This window comes from Vidua chalybeata, chromosome 21, assembly GCF_026979565.1.
Source record: "Vidua chalybeata isolate OUT-0048 chromosome 21, bVidCha1 merged haplotype, whole genome shotgun sequence".
NCBI lineage: Eukaryota > Metazoa > Chordata > Aves > Passeriformes > Viduidae > Vidua > Vidua chalybeata.
This window is the reverse complement of record NC_071550.1, coordinates 11,069,149-11,083,464: the sequence shown is the minus strand read 5'-3', so window position 1 is coordinate 11,083,464 and position 14,316 is coordinate 11,069,149. Positions and strand designations below refer to the sequence as shown.

Below are 14,316 nucleotides of genomic sequence, written 5' to 3'. Positions count from 1 at the left end.
GGGCTGCGGCCGGACGTGCCCAGTGATTGGGGAGCGCCGGGAGCGCCGGCCGGAAGTGGCGCGGTGGGGCGGGGCCAGCGGAGCCGCTGAGGTGCGGGGGGACAGCGGGGACACTGGGCACGGCTCGGGGGGCACCGAGCATGTGGGAACACCGGCCAATGGGGGACACCGGGCACGGCTCGGGGGGAACACCGGCCATGGGGGACACCGGGCACGGCTCGGGGGGAACACCGGCCATGGGGGACACCGGGCACGGCTCGGGGGGCACCGAGCATGGAGGACACCGGCCAATGGGGGACACCGGGCACGGCTCGGGGGGAACACCGGCCATGGAGGACACCGGCCAATGGGGGACACCGGGCACGGCTCGGGGGGAATACCGGCCATGGGGGACACCGGGGAAACCGGCCACGGCGAGGGCGGGACATCGGCCACGGGCGCCACCAGGGCACCGGGCACGGCACGAAGGGAGCCGCGGGGAGGGCTCGGGGGAGCCGCGGGCTCTCGGCGAGTGCGGGTCCCCGTTCCGGGCCTGACAGCAGCACCCCACTCGGTTCCAGGCGCGGCGGCAGAATGACACGATGGACGCGGGCTGCCCCCGGCTCCCAGACCCCGTCCTGTTCGAGATCTTTCTGTATCTGGACCACGCCGACGTGCTCTCGGTGGGGCTGGTCTGCCAGCAGTGGCACGCCGTGGCCCGCGACGAATTCCTGTGGAAGGAGCTTTTCTACCGCTACTACCGCGTGTCCCGGGATGTGCCGCGGCACCCAGGTGCGCTCCGGGGCGCGGGGCTGATCCCGGGGGCGGCACCTCCGTGAACCCGGGACGGAGTCTGTGCTCCCCCTGCTCTGCCCGCCGCTGTCGGGTTGGTGGAACCCCTGAACCACGTTGCCTCAGCTGTGTCACGGTATCCTGGGCTGAGATGTGCACGGGAGGGGCTCTGGGTCTGCCCAGACCCTTCAGAAACGAGGGTCTGAAGGGCTGAAAATGCTTTGCCTTTCCCTTCTGTTCACAGAAAGATTTCCTGAGCTCTCTAGGCAGGTGCTCTCTGTAGCTGCTGTCCAGGGAGAGTCCGGGAGTCTTAGTGAGTCACCAGATGCTGCTGCATCCCAACCTTCATGGGATCTGTGGAATCACTGTGGGCTTGGCTTTTCCGGGACTTGGCAGCCCCTCTGCTGCAGCTCTGTCCATTCTCCAGCTGGACCAGGCACTGCCACAAGCACCGTTGGCTGTGCAGGGACACCTGTGCCTGTCTGCGGGATACGTGGCTCTGTGGCAGCACTGGGGACATGTGCTGAGTCAGCAGCTGCCCCACAGCACCAGGGCAGGTTGGACTTGATCTGGGCTCACAACAGGAGCTGACAGAGCCTGGCAGGGCTGTCCCTGGCCGAGCTGTCAGAAGGCTTGGGGGTGGCAGTCGTGTGATCACAGCTCTGCTCCCTGCTGAGCATCCAGTGCTGGAAGCAGTTTGGTGCAGTTTGGAAGGATGAGTCAGCTCTGTCACACCAGCTGAGACCTGGCAGCAGAAGCCCTTGCTGCCCAGGGGGGTTTCTGTCCAGGCAGCCCGTTCCCGGTGCGTCGCAGGGTGCGGGAGGGCTGTGCAGGGGGCCTCCGGCTGAGGCTGAGGGAATTGGATCCTGGGCTGTGAGTTGCAGTGGCTGCAAAAGGGCAGAAAGAAATGCCAAGGATCAGGCAGTGGGAGGCGATCTCCTTGCAGGAGGAGCACCGCTTCAGAAGGGCTCTCGTGGGAGGTGGATGTCGATGGGATTCCTCCAGGCTGTGTGACTTTGCTCTTGCAGACCATAGGAGCTCCATGAGGCTGAGGATGTTCGCTTTAGGGTTTTTGTGAAGTCTTTTGACCAGGCTTGTTCCCTCCCAGCCTCCTGGAGCTGCTTAGTCAGCTGCCAGCCCTGTTCTTGAGCACTAATTAGGATCAAGCAGTTGGTGTAGCTCAGTAACGTATTCAGGCACCTCCCTGGCTGCTGGAGCTGTGGGCACCCTGCACAAGGCAGCAGGACAGGGACAGCTGGCAGGCGTGGGCAGGGGCTGGAGCATGAGTTTGGGGAATATCTCTGCCATCCTGGCTGCCCATGGCAGCCCCATGGTTAGAGGAATGATATCCAGTGGGTCTGTAAGATGAAATGTTGGGTTTGCTTGGCCAAATGGGGCCTGCCCAGGCTTTTTCCAGCTGGATGGGCTAGGACCAGGAGGTTTGGAGGGGGTTGAAGCCTCGAGCAGCAGTGGGATGTGCTGGCAGCAAGCTGCTCCCTGCCTGCAGTGTGTTCCAAAAAATCCTTCAGTCCTGTTCAGTGTCACTAGGAAAGTTGCCCCTTGTCCATATACATGTCTAATCCTCTTTGCTTCTCTGGGATTTGCTGCTGCAAGAAGTCTGTAGGCTGCCTGGCTGGGCCCTTCATTAAAATTTTCTTTATTTGTTTTTTATTGTCCATCAGCAAGACTCCCGTGAGTGTACCCCAGGCTGTGGTCAGCACACTATGCCCAGCTTCTGTTCTTCTCTTTCATTTTTTCAAGTCTCTTACCTCATGGAGATGTTTTTTTCCTGGTCCCAGACCCTTTCTGGAGTCATCTTAATTCTATGTTAAACAAGACAGAGGTACTTAGTGCAGAGCTGGGTATGGTGAAGAGCAGCTTCCTAGCTTCCCTCTTGTCCCACCTGGTTGATTTGGTTGTGCTGGCGCACGTGTTCCTTCTCAGGACTGTTTTGTCCTGGGCAAGGTTTTGGTCTGACAGCCAGCACCTCTGCCCAGGCTGTTCCAGCAGGGGCTGTGCTGCTTTGGGAAGCAGAAGTGTGGTGCAGAGCTGTGTGTGTACTGGAAGAAAGGGGCTTTTGTGTGTGGGAGTAGGGAAGCTATTGAGGAAAATGCTGAGGGCTGGTGGCTGAGCTGCAGCCCTGGATTGGTGACCCAGCAGAGCTCCCGGCCTTGCTCTCAGGAGCCAGGATTGGTTTATTAAAGCCTGATGCCGTGTTTAGCCCAGCTCTGCTTCCCTCCACTCATGCTTCTGTCCCATGTCCCTGCTCTGTGCTGCAGGTGCCGTCTCGTGGTACGATGAGTTCCAGAGGCTCTATGACACCATCCCTTGCGTGGAGGTGCAGGCCCTGAAGGAGCATAGTGACCAAGTTTTGCACCTGAGCTTTTCCCACTCTGGCTGCCTGTTTGCATCATGCTCCAAAGACTGCACGGTCAAGGTAAAGTGGTAGGTGCCCTGTACAGCTCTTGCAGCCTTGGTCCAGTGGCCCTGAGCAGCCTTTGGGAAGTCTGTGGAGAGGTTTGACCAGATGTCCCTGGACTTGATCTGGTTCCTGTGGGTGTTGAGCTGTCTTCTAAGCCATAGAACGAATGACTCTTGCAAATGTAGCCTTGAGGGCTGTGTGTTCCAGCTCCAGCATGAGTGTGTGTGGAGGTGGCCGAGGTGCTTTGCTTTCTAGGTGCAGATCAGTGTCCTGTTGTGCCCTGGGTCTGATGAAGACTGGGGAGATAATGATCCACTACAGTGGATCATGTCTTCCCTGAGTGCTTGTCCTGGGAGGAATCTGTCTGAACATAGTGGAAACCCAGCTGTGATAGCACCATTCACTGCCTGAACACCTTCTCCTCTGGCCAGTGGAGCAACAGTTCTCCATTTGGCCCCTCTCCATTTTCTGTCAGGGGAATGGACAGGGATGTGGTGAGTGGGAGGCAGTTAAATGGGGTTTTTGATACTGTTTGTTTTTCATGTCCTGGTGAGTACTGGCAGAACAGATAAAGCAGAACCACTCTGAGCCTTCTAAGCAGCTTCCTGACTGTGCATCTCTCTGTAGATCTGGAGCAATGAGCTGGACATCTCCCTGCAGCACAGCTCCAACATGAGGCCATACAACTGGAGCTACACCCAGTTCTCTCAGTTCAACTCTGATGACTCCCTCCTGCTGGTATCCGGTGTCTTTGTGGGGCCTCACAACTCCTCCTCGGGGGAGATTGCTGTGATCAGCATGGGTAAATGGGGCTTCCCTGGGGCTCCCTGGGGCATATGAGTGCTGGGTGAGGGAGTTCCCTTCTCCTTTGGGTGGGCAGTAGCCTTGTCTCAGCTCATCCTGACTCCTGAGCTAAAGGGTTCCAGTCACAGTTCTAGAGGGAAAACCTCACAGACATCCTTAACTCTATTTGGGTCATACAGCAGCACTTCAAGGCAGTGTTTTGTGTATGTACCCTCACTTCTCTTCTAAGTGCCAATCTGGGCAAGGGTTATCCACATCACTCATCTTGAAGCCCCTGCCTCTGGCATATGTGGTGCTTGGCATATAGCTACAAAAACTCGGGATGCTTTGGGTTGGAATAGATCTTAAGGCTCAGCTTATTCCAACCCCCTTCCACTGTCCCAGGTTGCTCCAAGCCTCATCCAACCTGGTCTGGGACAGTTCCAGGGATCCAGGGGCAGCCACAGCTGCTCTGGACACCCTGTGCCAGGGCCTCCCCACCCTCCCAGGGAACAATTCCTTCCCAATATCCCATCCTTCCCTGCCCTCTGGCACTGGGAAGCCATTCTCTATGTCCTGTCCCTCCATCTCTTGTCCCCAGTCCCTCTCCAGCTCTTCTGGAGCCCATGTAGGCCCTGGAAGGGGCTCTAAGGTCTTCCCAGAGCCTTCTCTTCTTCAGGCTGGACACACCCAGCTCTCTTAGGCCATCTCCAGAGGAAAGTGGCTGCATCCAGCTCTTGGGTCACCTTTGTGGCCCTAGTCTCACCCTTAGGTCTCACAGGGCTTTCTGAGGTGTTGTCACCTGAGCCTCTTTCACTTCTGCTCCAGCTCTGTGTATGAGGCTTATCCCCACTGTGTTATCTCACATCTTTGCAGAGTCCCACAGTACCAGCAATCAGGAGTGCAGCAGGAAGCAGGAGTGCACAGCTGCCTTGGCTGGAGAGGCCCCAGGCTGCAGGGATGGGAGGGAAATTCTGTATGTGTTTAACTCGTTCTTGTCCCCAGGGCCTGCTCTGGGCCCCGCTCAGGGAAGGGGCGGGAGGTTGAATTGCTCTGTGCTCTGGCTCAGTGCACTGCCCTGTTATTTTGGTTTCCTTTGTGCAAGGTATCATCACACATCTCTGGAGAAAAGAGAAGTAATCAGTCTCTGTAGCAGTGGCTGGGAGCTGGATGGGGGTTGGCCTCTCCTACAAAGACCTGGATCCACTTCCTCTGTCCCACACGGTTTCTCCAGTGCTCTTGCTGGAAGTCACTGCCTCACACTCATGTTTCCCTTCCAGAGAACTTCACGCTGCTTTCCAGGGTGAGGAATAAGCCCTATGATGTGTTTGGCTGCTGGCTGAATGAAACCAACTTGATATCAGGCAATCTGCATCGGATTGGGCGCATCACCTCCTGCTCGGTGCTGTGGCTGAACAATGCTTTCCAGGTGAGCTGCCTTCCTTCCAGTTTCACAGGCAGTGCAGCTTCCTGCTGGCTCCTGGGGGAGGGAAGGATGGCTTAATCCTCCTGTCCTCCCTGTTTGTCTCCTCTGACTTGCCCTCAGGATCCTGAGCTCGAGGCAACCCTTGCATGAGGTTTCTCCATACTCAGTGTTGTGATGCTCACAACAATATTCTAACTCTGCCCTCAGATCTCATTAACTTTTGCTACATTATTTAGGCTGAGGTGTTGGCTGCAGTGCTCCACAGCGTGCATTGCCCAACAGCAGGGCTACTGAGGTCCTTGATAGTCTGAAGCTGGTCCTGGGCCTGCTGTAGCCTGGCATGTGTCCCAGCAATGGCCCTTCTCCCACTTGGTAGCTCAGGGTGTTCGTGTGAGCTGGAGGCCAAGCTCATTCCTGCCTGGCTTTGCTGAGGTTTCTTGGGCCAGGTGCTGCCTCTGATTCCATGATGAGATTTGGAGAGCCGAGTGTGTTGGGCTCAAACTGCTTGTTCACTCCCTAGCACTTGGGCTGCTGAGTCGTATTCCTCATATTTTGCCTCTGTTTCAGTGCCACACCTGCAGATCCCCATGTTTTGTGATTTTAACAAGATGCTGACCCCAGGTAAAATCTTCTAGTAGCAGAGAGACCCTTCCCACAGCCACATCTCCATGCTACACTGAGCCATTACCCCAGCATTACACCTTCCATCCCTGAGAGGCCAGGAAGGACCTTGCCCATAACAGGGGTGTGGGAGTACAGCTGCAGGCTGGGAACAGTGAGGCATAGAGGGACCTGCTCTGTGTGTCTGGAGCAGATACTAAGCTGCCCCTGCTGAGGGGTACAAGCACACTCCAGGAGCACAAGGATTCTCTGCTGCTGCTGTTGTGGACCAGAGGGATCCCACTTCATGCTTATCACAGAGGCCTGTTCCTGAAATCCTTGTCAGTCATAGAATGTAGAGTATCCTGAGGTGGAAGGGACCCACAAGGATCAAGTCCAGCTCCTGGCCCTGCACTGTAAAGCACCAGGTGGCACCAGCTGATCACCTCAGCGTATGGTGGCAGCAGGGCTGCCCAGCTGCTGTGCTTCCTTGCTCCACTGCTGCCTGCCTGCAGGAACTTTTTCTCTTGCTCTGTCTCCATCCAGGATAGGAAGGAGCTCAGTAGAGCTGACAAGCCTGAGGCCTGTTCTTGTGTCAGTGCCCCACACACGGTGTGGAGGGATCCGTGGGGGTTGGTGTCACTGCGCTAGCTCAGGTCTTGGTTTGAACTGTGGGAGTGACTTGCGGTGGTTCCTGCTTACTTCTCCCCTCTGCTCGCAGGGCATTGAGTCTGAGAATGTGAATGTAGTGAAGAGACTGTTCAAAATCCAGAACCTGAATGCCAGCACCATCCGGACTGTGATGGTGGCTGACTGCAGCCGGTACGATTCCCCAGATCTGCTCCTGGACTACGAGGAGCAGCTGGCTGCTTCCTCCACCTGCCCAGTCTTTGATCTCGGCAGTGACAGTGAGGAAGAAGGGGCCAAGCCCAAGCCACCTCCAGAGCCAGCCGTACAGGAATTGCCGGATGCCGGGGGTGTGCCGGCAGAGCATGGGCTGCAGCAGCTCTTTGATGGTATCATGGAGGGCCACGTGAGGCCTGCCATGACTGAGACAGAGCTGGAGACAAAGGTGGCCGAGCTGTTTGTGCGAAACAGAACTAAACCACCTGAGCCAAACCTGCTCCCCACAGACAGCAACAGCAAGACAAAGTACCTGATCTTCACCACAGGATGCCTCACCTACTCCCCGCACCAGATCGGTAAGGCTGGGTCTGAGCCTGGGACAGCCAGGACTCCCTGGGGGCCTGGGCTGCAGCTGCGCTTGGAATTTGGGTCAGGAAAAGAATTGGTCTTTCTACTGTCTGTCTGTGAGGTGTGAGCTGGGGTTTGCTCTGGGTTCTGAGAGGCTCCATCACTGAGGGGAGTTTCACCTCCTCCACTTGCCTGAGGGTTGTTTTGTTGCTGCCAGCATGACACGTGGCCAAAGTCATGGCAAGGGCTGAGCAGAAAAGCAAGAAGAAGCTTCTGGTTAAGGACACCAGTCATGAGCAGCAGTGGTTGCAGGGGCAGGACAGCAGTTGCCCTGGAGGAGTATGTGGAGGGTCCTGTTCTCTTGTGGGGGTAGACAGGGCTGGTCTGAGCAGCATGGAGTTGATGTGTGAGTCACTTGTGCAGTGCTCCTGCCCCTTGCCTGCCTCCCCTCTGCCGTGGGTGGGAGCACCCTTATGTGGGCATCCAGCCTCAGTGAGACACTTGGGACTGGGGAGGTTTCCAAGGGGATTATTCACTGCCCCAGGCAGCCTTTGTGTGGCGAGCGAGGTTGGGCAGGTTGCAGCCTCCTCCATTGTACTTGTGGGGTGCAATGTGCAGTGGGTGCAGCATGCACCAGGCCGTGGCATTGCTGATGACCTTGTCCTGTGTTAGGATGTCACTTGCTCTCACCTCGGACATTCTGTTAAGACAACAGGTCTAGCAGAGCCTGAATTTACAGGAAATCCTGCAGGGAGCTCCTCAGTGGGGAGCAGGAGTAGGGAGACTGGCTGTTTCCCCAAGAGACCCTAAATCTAGCAGAGAGGTGGAAAGGGCCAGGAGTGTGGGGAAGGAGGGAGCTGTTCCTAGACAAGAGTGCTGTGAAGCCAGACAGTTTCAGTTCTTTTCACTGCTTGCACAGTTACAGCCTTGCTTTTTTGCTCTCCTGACTTTTCCATGACATGGTCCCACACCAGTACAGCCCAGTAAGGCGGGGGAAGGCAGTTTCCAGTTACTGTAAGCAACTTAGTGTTTGCCCACCTCAGTTAGGAATATGACCTGGACTGAATGAGCTCTGCTTCATGCTCCTGCCCGTGGGCTGGGTTTGCAGACAGCCAGGGTGACTCAGCCCTGGGCTGAGCTGAGGTGGCACCTGGATTCCCTGGGCTGAGCCAAGGCTACCTTGCAGACTGCAGCCTGCCACACACCGAGGCCAGCCTTTGGGCTCCCGAATTCCTCTGCAGCCTCCCAGGGCTGAGGGATTTGTGTGATGCCTTTGAGCTCTGTTACTCCCTGGCTGGCAGCCAGCACTTGCAGTACACGCTGCTGCTTGGAGGGCTGGACACTGGCTCAGTTCCTGTCCCACCATGAGTCACTGCAGTGTCATTTGCCCTTTGGTTTGTGTGCAGAACTGGCCCTGTGCACTTGCTCTGTGCCCACAGGACCTGAAGGAGCTCACTCTGTGCTCACCTCTCACTCTATGCAGTGCTGCTCCAGTGTGAACTCCTTGAGTTCCCATTTCTCATGATGATTCCAGGTTGAGCACCCTGTCCTGCTGACTCATGTGTATTTGAGTTTGGAACAGGGAGCATGGTGCTGTGGAAGTGAGGATGAAGATGCTGGTGAGCAGCACCAGTGGGGTGGAAGAGCACCAGTCCTGTCCCAAAGGTCCCAGGCTCAGGGGCAGAGATATTTGGAATGGCCTTGGACTTGAGCTGTAGTGGAGTGTCACCTGTGTCTTGCTGGGCTGCAGGAGAGGGCTAAAATCAAAGGTGTTGTTAGCAATTCCCGCAGAGGGGGGATAGGATGGGATGGGATGGGATGGGATGGGATGGGATGGGATGGGATGGGATGGGATGGGATGGGCCACCTTCCAGCTCCTCATGGACCTGCTGAGGATGAAGTCTGTGTGTGCCCAGGAGCTACTGAGGCTCACAGGGATCCTCCAGGAAGCCGTTGGGGATGTTTCATTTGTGGATCTTGTTTGTGTTTTGGACCTCGGCAGAGCTGGAAGGGGATAGGGCTTGACCCATCACTTGTCTCATTTAGTCAGGAGGTTCAGAAGCTACAAAGCACTTGAGCACAGTTTGTGTTTAAATGTCTTTTCTTTGAACTTTCTGGGACAGATCCCCACATGACAGTACTTGACAGTGTCAGGGGAAAATCTCGCCACAGCCAGTGCATCTGCTGGGCCGCTCCAGGCTGGCTACTGCAGAGAATGGGCCCAGCCCAGGGAATCATTTAGGAGAAAAACCCTTCTACAACTGGCGTGTCTCCTGGGCCAACACAGCTTCCATGTGCTCCAGAGAGAGGCTGAGGCAAGGTTTGGCTGTACCTACAGGCACTGGGATCTCCCTGTCTGGGGTTGGATGTGCCAGGACCTTGCTCATGGGCAAGATCCTGGCCCAAAGCCCACCTGGTGAGCTGAAGGAGCCTGGCCAGGACAGCAGCCCTGTCCCAGACCTAGCAAGCTGGTTCTCCTTTCTTAGCCACACCAAGGGAAGCCCCTCCCTGAAGCCTGGGAGCTCCCCCCACCGTGCTGGCAGCAGCCTGTGGAACTGCCTCCCTCTGTTTTCTGTCCCACAGGGATTAAAAGGATTCTGCCCCATCAGATGACGACCGCAGGGCCAGTGCTGGGGGAGGAACGGCGCTCGGATGAGTTCTTTGACTCCCTGGATCACGTCATCGACATCCACGGGCACATCATTGGCATGGGCCTCTCCCCTGACCACCGGTGAGCACAGAGGGCTTCAGCAGCTGCCAGGGTTGGGCAAGAGCTGCTCACAGGCTCTGTGGGGTGACCAGGACATGAAGTGGTGGATGGATTGGGTGCCTGCTGATCCAGGTGGTGATGGTGTGTTACTGCTGAGCTTTGCCCCCAGCTGTGGCAGGAATGTGTTCCTGAGCCAGCTCAGGACAGGGTGACACCTTCTAAGAGTGGAGGAGCTGAGGAGCTAAGAGGCATGCAGGAGCTTGGAAGGTGACACCTTCTAAGAGTGGAGGAGCTGACACCAATGTGTCTTGTTCCTGAGGTAGAATTCTAGGATGGTTTGTGTTGGAAGGTAGCTTAAAAACCACCTAATCTTCACCCCCTGCCATGGGCAGGGACACCTTCCACTATTCCAGGGTGCTCCAAGCTCTGTCCACTTGGCCTTGAACACTTCCAGGGATGGGGCAGCCACAGCTTCTCTGCGCAACCTCTGCCAGGGCCTTCCGACCTTCATAGGGAACAATTTCTTCCCAATATCCCATCTAACCCTGCCCTCTGGCAGTGGGAAGCCATTCCCTTTGTCCTGTTTCTCCATTCCTTGTCCAAAGTTCCTCTCCAGCTTTTTTGGAACCCCTTTAGGCCTTGGAAGGGGCTCTGAGGTATCTCTGTAGCCTTCTCCAAGCTGAACACTCCCACCTCTCCCAGCCTGGCTCCAGAGCAGAGAGGCTCCAGCCCTTGGAGCATCTCTGTGGCCTTCTCTGGAGTCCAGCATCTCCACATCCTTCTTGTGTTGGGTTCCCAGAGCTGGAGGCAGCTCTGCAGGTGGGTTCTCACCTGAATGGAGCAGGGAGGCAGAATCCCCCTTAATGTCCTGCCCAGAAGACAGCCCCATCCTTAAAGATGGTTTCAGTGAGATTAGAGAGGTGTGACCTGACCCCTAGAGTCACCTTTCAGGTGCAATGGTCCTTTACAGACATGGCCAGGAGTATTCCAGCAGCCTGTTCCTGTTTCAGCCTGGATTTCAGTGAGCTGGGCTGCAGGTTCCATCCCTGCTGTGCCATGGGGCTCTGTGAGCTCTGGTGCAGTGCAAGTAACCCCTCCCTGCCCTCCCCAAGGTACCTGTATGTGAACAGCCGGGCCTGGCCACGGGACTGCGTCATCTCAGATCCGATGCAGCCGCCTCCTATCGCTGAGGAGATTGACCTGCACGTGTTCGACCTGAAGACCATGAAGGAGGTGAAGCGAGCGCTGCGTGCACACCGGGCCTACACACCCAATGAGGAGTGCTTCTTCATCTTCCTGGATGTCAGCAGGGACTTCGTAGCGAGGTGAGGGGGTGGGCAGGATCCTGATCCTGCATCTGGGAAGGCCTGGGCCTGTTGCTATGGCGAGGCCAGGTGAGCAGAACACTCCTGTGTGTAGGAAACAGAGCAGGGAGTGGGATTGGAAAGAACAGAGGGACTGACTTGGGAAGTGCTGATAAAGGGTGGCTGCCCTGGTCCTGCTGTAAATCCCTGAGGAAAGGGTAAATCTGGGGGCTGTGGTGTGTTTGGTGACAGATGGCAAACGCCCTTCTCGGGGCTGCCAGTGCTGTGGGGTGAGCTGAGGGGCTCTGGATCCCAGAGGGAGCTGCCTGCACAGGATGAAGCTCCTGGAGACAGGGGCTTGGGTACCCTCTGCCCCCATTCCTGCAGAAGGACAGGGGTGGGAAGGGCAGGGTGTTGGGGCTGCTGGGCTGACACTGGGACCAGTGGGACACCCTGACCACTGTCTCTCCACCCCAGTGGGGCAGAGGATCGACACGGCTACATCTGGGACCGGCACTACAACATCTGCCTGGCCAAGCTGCAGCATGACAATGTGGTGAACTCGGTGGCATTCAGCCCGGTGGAGCAGGAGCTGCTGCTGACAGCCAGCGATGACACCACCATCAAGGTGTGGCGGTCCCCACGGGCCGTGCGCATCCGGCAGGCCAGGAGGCCCAGGCCCAGGAAACTGCTCTTCTCCTGGCTCTTGAACCAGAAAAGCTGAACCCAGGTACATCTGCTCCTGCAGCTTCCTCACTGCAGCACCTCCTTCTGAGCTCACAGAGCCCTGAGCCCTGCACGGAGATGAGCTCTAGGCACACAGATCCTATGGCTGAGCCAGGAGGGGCCCTGGCAGCAGGAATCGCCTCCTCCTTGAAGCATCGGCTTCAGACAGGACATAAGAGCTGGGGCCCTGTTGTGGTTCTGTTGGGCAGCAGCTGAGCTGGTCACTGCAGGGTGGGCTCCCACAGCTTCTCACCAGCATTGCTACTTTTGGGCATAGCTCTCTGGGTGAGCTCTGGGCACAGGGGACACTGAGGCATGTCCAGCGTGGGTCTGTGTAAGCTGGGGACATGGCCAGCCACACTGGGAGCCGCCAGCTGCAGAGTGCTTGGCAGGAGCCACGGTGCATCTGTGCTGCCTGACTGCAGGACTCTCTTTATATTGGCGTTTTATTTATGTGTGTTTGTCCCAAAGCTCCACGGGCAACTCGTCTGGCTGCTGCGGAATGTCAAGTGCCTCTGCCCCATAGCACCTCTGCCCAGGAGGGCAGCAGGGACTGGGGGCAGCAGGGCCAGGGCTGGGAGCCTGACTGGCCCCAGGGTCTGTGTATTGGTATTGCCAGTTTCCAAACTTGGTGGGGGGAGGGCTGGTGGTCACATGGCTTTGCCTGTCTTCCTCTGAGTAGCACTTCAATAAGCTATGGATCGGGAACGTATTTATTGTGGGGGATCTGCTGTCCCTTTCTGGGCTACCTGTGAGGACAGCTTACCTCCTGCCCATGCTACCCAGTCGTGGCACTTTAGGTTCTTTTGGTATGTTCTCTGTGAATAGGTGTAGGCACCCACAGGTGCTGCAGGTATTCATTCACCTGCAGGTGATGGGGATGGAGGCCTCCTGCCTGCAGTGACAGCTGAATAAGCTGCCTGTCCTTGGGGCTGACCCACCATGGAGGGGGTCAGCTCCTCCAGGACCCCATAGGCAGTGGGAAGGGTCACTTGGAGTTATTATGGACTCAGTGGTGTTCACTGTCTGTCCCTTGAGCTTCTGTCCCTGTAGCAGGTACCCAAATGTCAGAGTCTAAAATTAAGCTCTTAATATTGACCTGGCCTAGATGGGGCCCTGAGGAGCTGCTGTCACTCCTGGAAGCAGGGCTGGGAAGGAGCTGCAGGGGGAGGCATTTTGGGGCCCCCTGGAAGCCCTGGGGCAGGTGCCTGTGCCATACCCAGTCTGGGGTCGCTGATAGACCTGGCGGAGGTGGCAGCTTCCATCACAATGGCACTGATAGCTTTAGCAGCCTCTGCAGCAGGAGGGCCAGCACCTGTGTCCTGCTGTGCCCCAGCTTCACCCAAAACCCCCGTACTCAGGTTTTCTGTCATGAAATTAGGGGTTCTTTCCTGTGTGTGCACACAGGCTCCACATCCTGCTCTGTCCAGTCACACAGTGAAGGAACAGCCTCCCCTTCCTCCCACAACTGTGAACTCTCCACCTGTGGCTCGGTGCAGCAGCGAGCAAGGCACTGAGGTGTTGTTTGTACTGAGTTTTGCTCTTCACTCTGGCATTGAATAAATACTCTGCTAAAGCATCTCTGCAATGTGAGCTTGTTTCTCCAAGCACTGCTCTGCTGAGGCAGAACTGAGGCCAGGACTGTCACAGGGCTGGGCTGGAGCACTGCAGGAGCTGCTGCCCAGCCTGTGGTTACCTGCCCTGGCCGGGGGAGTGTAGGTAGAGAGCTGTGAGCAGCAGGAGAGAGGCAGGGGATGGCTGAAGAGCAGCAAGCATCCATGGCAGCCAGGGCTGAACACTGCAGGCTGCAGGACAGGCCAGGGGCTAGATCCCTCCTGGATTTATGTTTTTCCAAGCACTGACAGGCACGGAAGAGGTAAGCAGAGAGCTCTCCAATGCTGTTTGGCATTCCTGTGCCACAGCAGCCTCCTGAGCTGCAATGCCACCGTCTCCTCATTGCCCTTTGCATCTCCCTGGTGCAGCAACTACTGTGGTATGAAGGGGGTCTGGGGGCTTCCCAGAGGGGACAGGTGCCCATGGTCATCCCTTGGGTTTGTCTCTTCCATACACAGTGAGTAGAGGCCACCAGGCTGCTGCCCCCACACGGGTTTAGTCCCTGGCCTGGTGCTGCAGCTTGAGAGGGGTAGGAACAGGCATCCTGCAGGCCCTGGGCTCCCAACAGCGAAGGAAAAGCAGGCTGTTCTGGAGGAGCTCAGAACTGTTACAACCCAGGAACAGGAGTATTGGATTTGCCTTCGCAGCAGCAGAACCACTGGAACCACTGGCCCAGCACTGCTGCACTGGCTCCCACTGGCCTTTGGCCCAGTGGAGCTCCAGCAGCCAGACTCCAGCTCCTTCCCTTCCCATTACAGACCCCCCT

General features: G+C 57.0%; 1 protein-coding gene and 1 long non-coding RNA gene across 5 annotated transcripts; one reads left to right on the top strand and one right to left on the bottom strand.

The window, feature by feature from the left end:
• The first annotated feature begins 42 nt into the window (after window positions 1–42).
• FBXW5 (F-box and WD repeat domain containing 5) lies at window positions 43–13,515 on the top strand. 4 transcript variants are annotated; one of them, XM_053962259.1, is made up of 9 exons: window positions 43–91; window positions 561–771; window positions 3,051–3,208; window positions 3,821–3,995; window positions 5,257–5,405; window positions 6,724–7,204; window positions 9,780–9,927; window positions 11,019–11,231; window positions 11,688–13,515. In XM_053962259.1, the coding sequence occupies exons 2-9, from the start codon at window positions 582–584 to the stop codon at window positions 11,932–11,934; spliced, it is 1,761 nt and encodes a 586-aa protein (XP_053818234.1). In that variant the 5' UTR covers window positions 43–91; window positions 561–581; the 3' UTR covers window positions 11,935–13,515. The 4 variants fall into 4 exon arrangements, with proteins under 4 accessions (XP_053818234.1, XP_053818235.1, XP_053818237.1 ...); XM_053962260.1 differs by lacking the exon at window positions 43–91 and having other exon boundaries at window positions 419–771; window positions 11,688–11,940; window positions 13,344–13,515; XM_053962261.1 differs by lacking the exons at window positions 43–91; window positions 561–771 and having other exon boundaries at window positions 3,104–3,216.
• Window positions 2,417–3,036, bottom strand: LOC128798585 (uncharacterized). Its single transcript, XR_008434460.1, has 2 exons — window positions 2,675–3,036; window positions 2,417–2,594 (listed from the first exon to the last, which is right to left on the bottom strand). It is a non-coding gene; the product is annotated as an uncharacterized LOC128798585 (long non-coding RNA).
• Window positions 13,516–14,316: the final 801 nt, after the last annotated feature.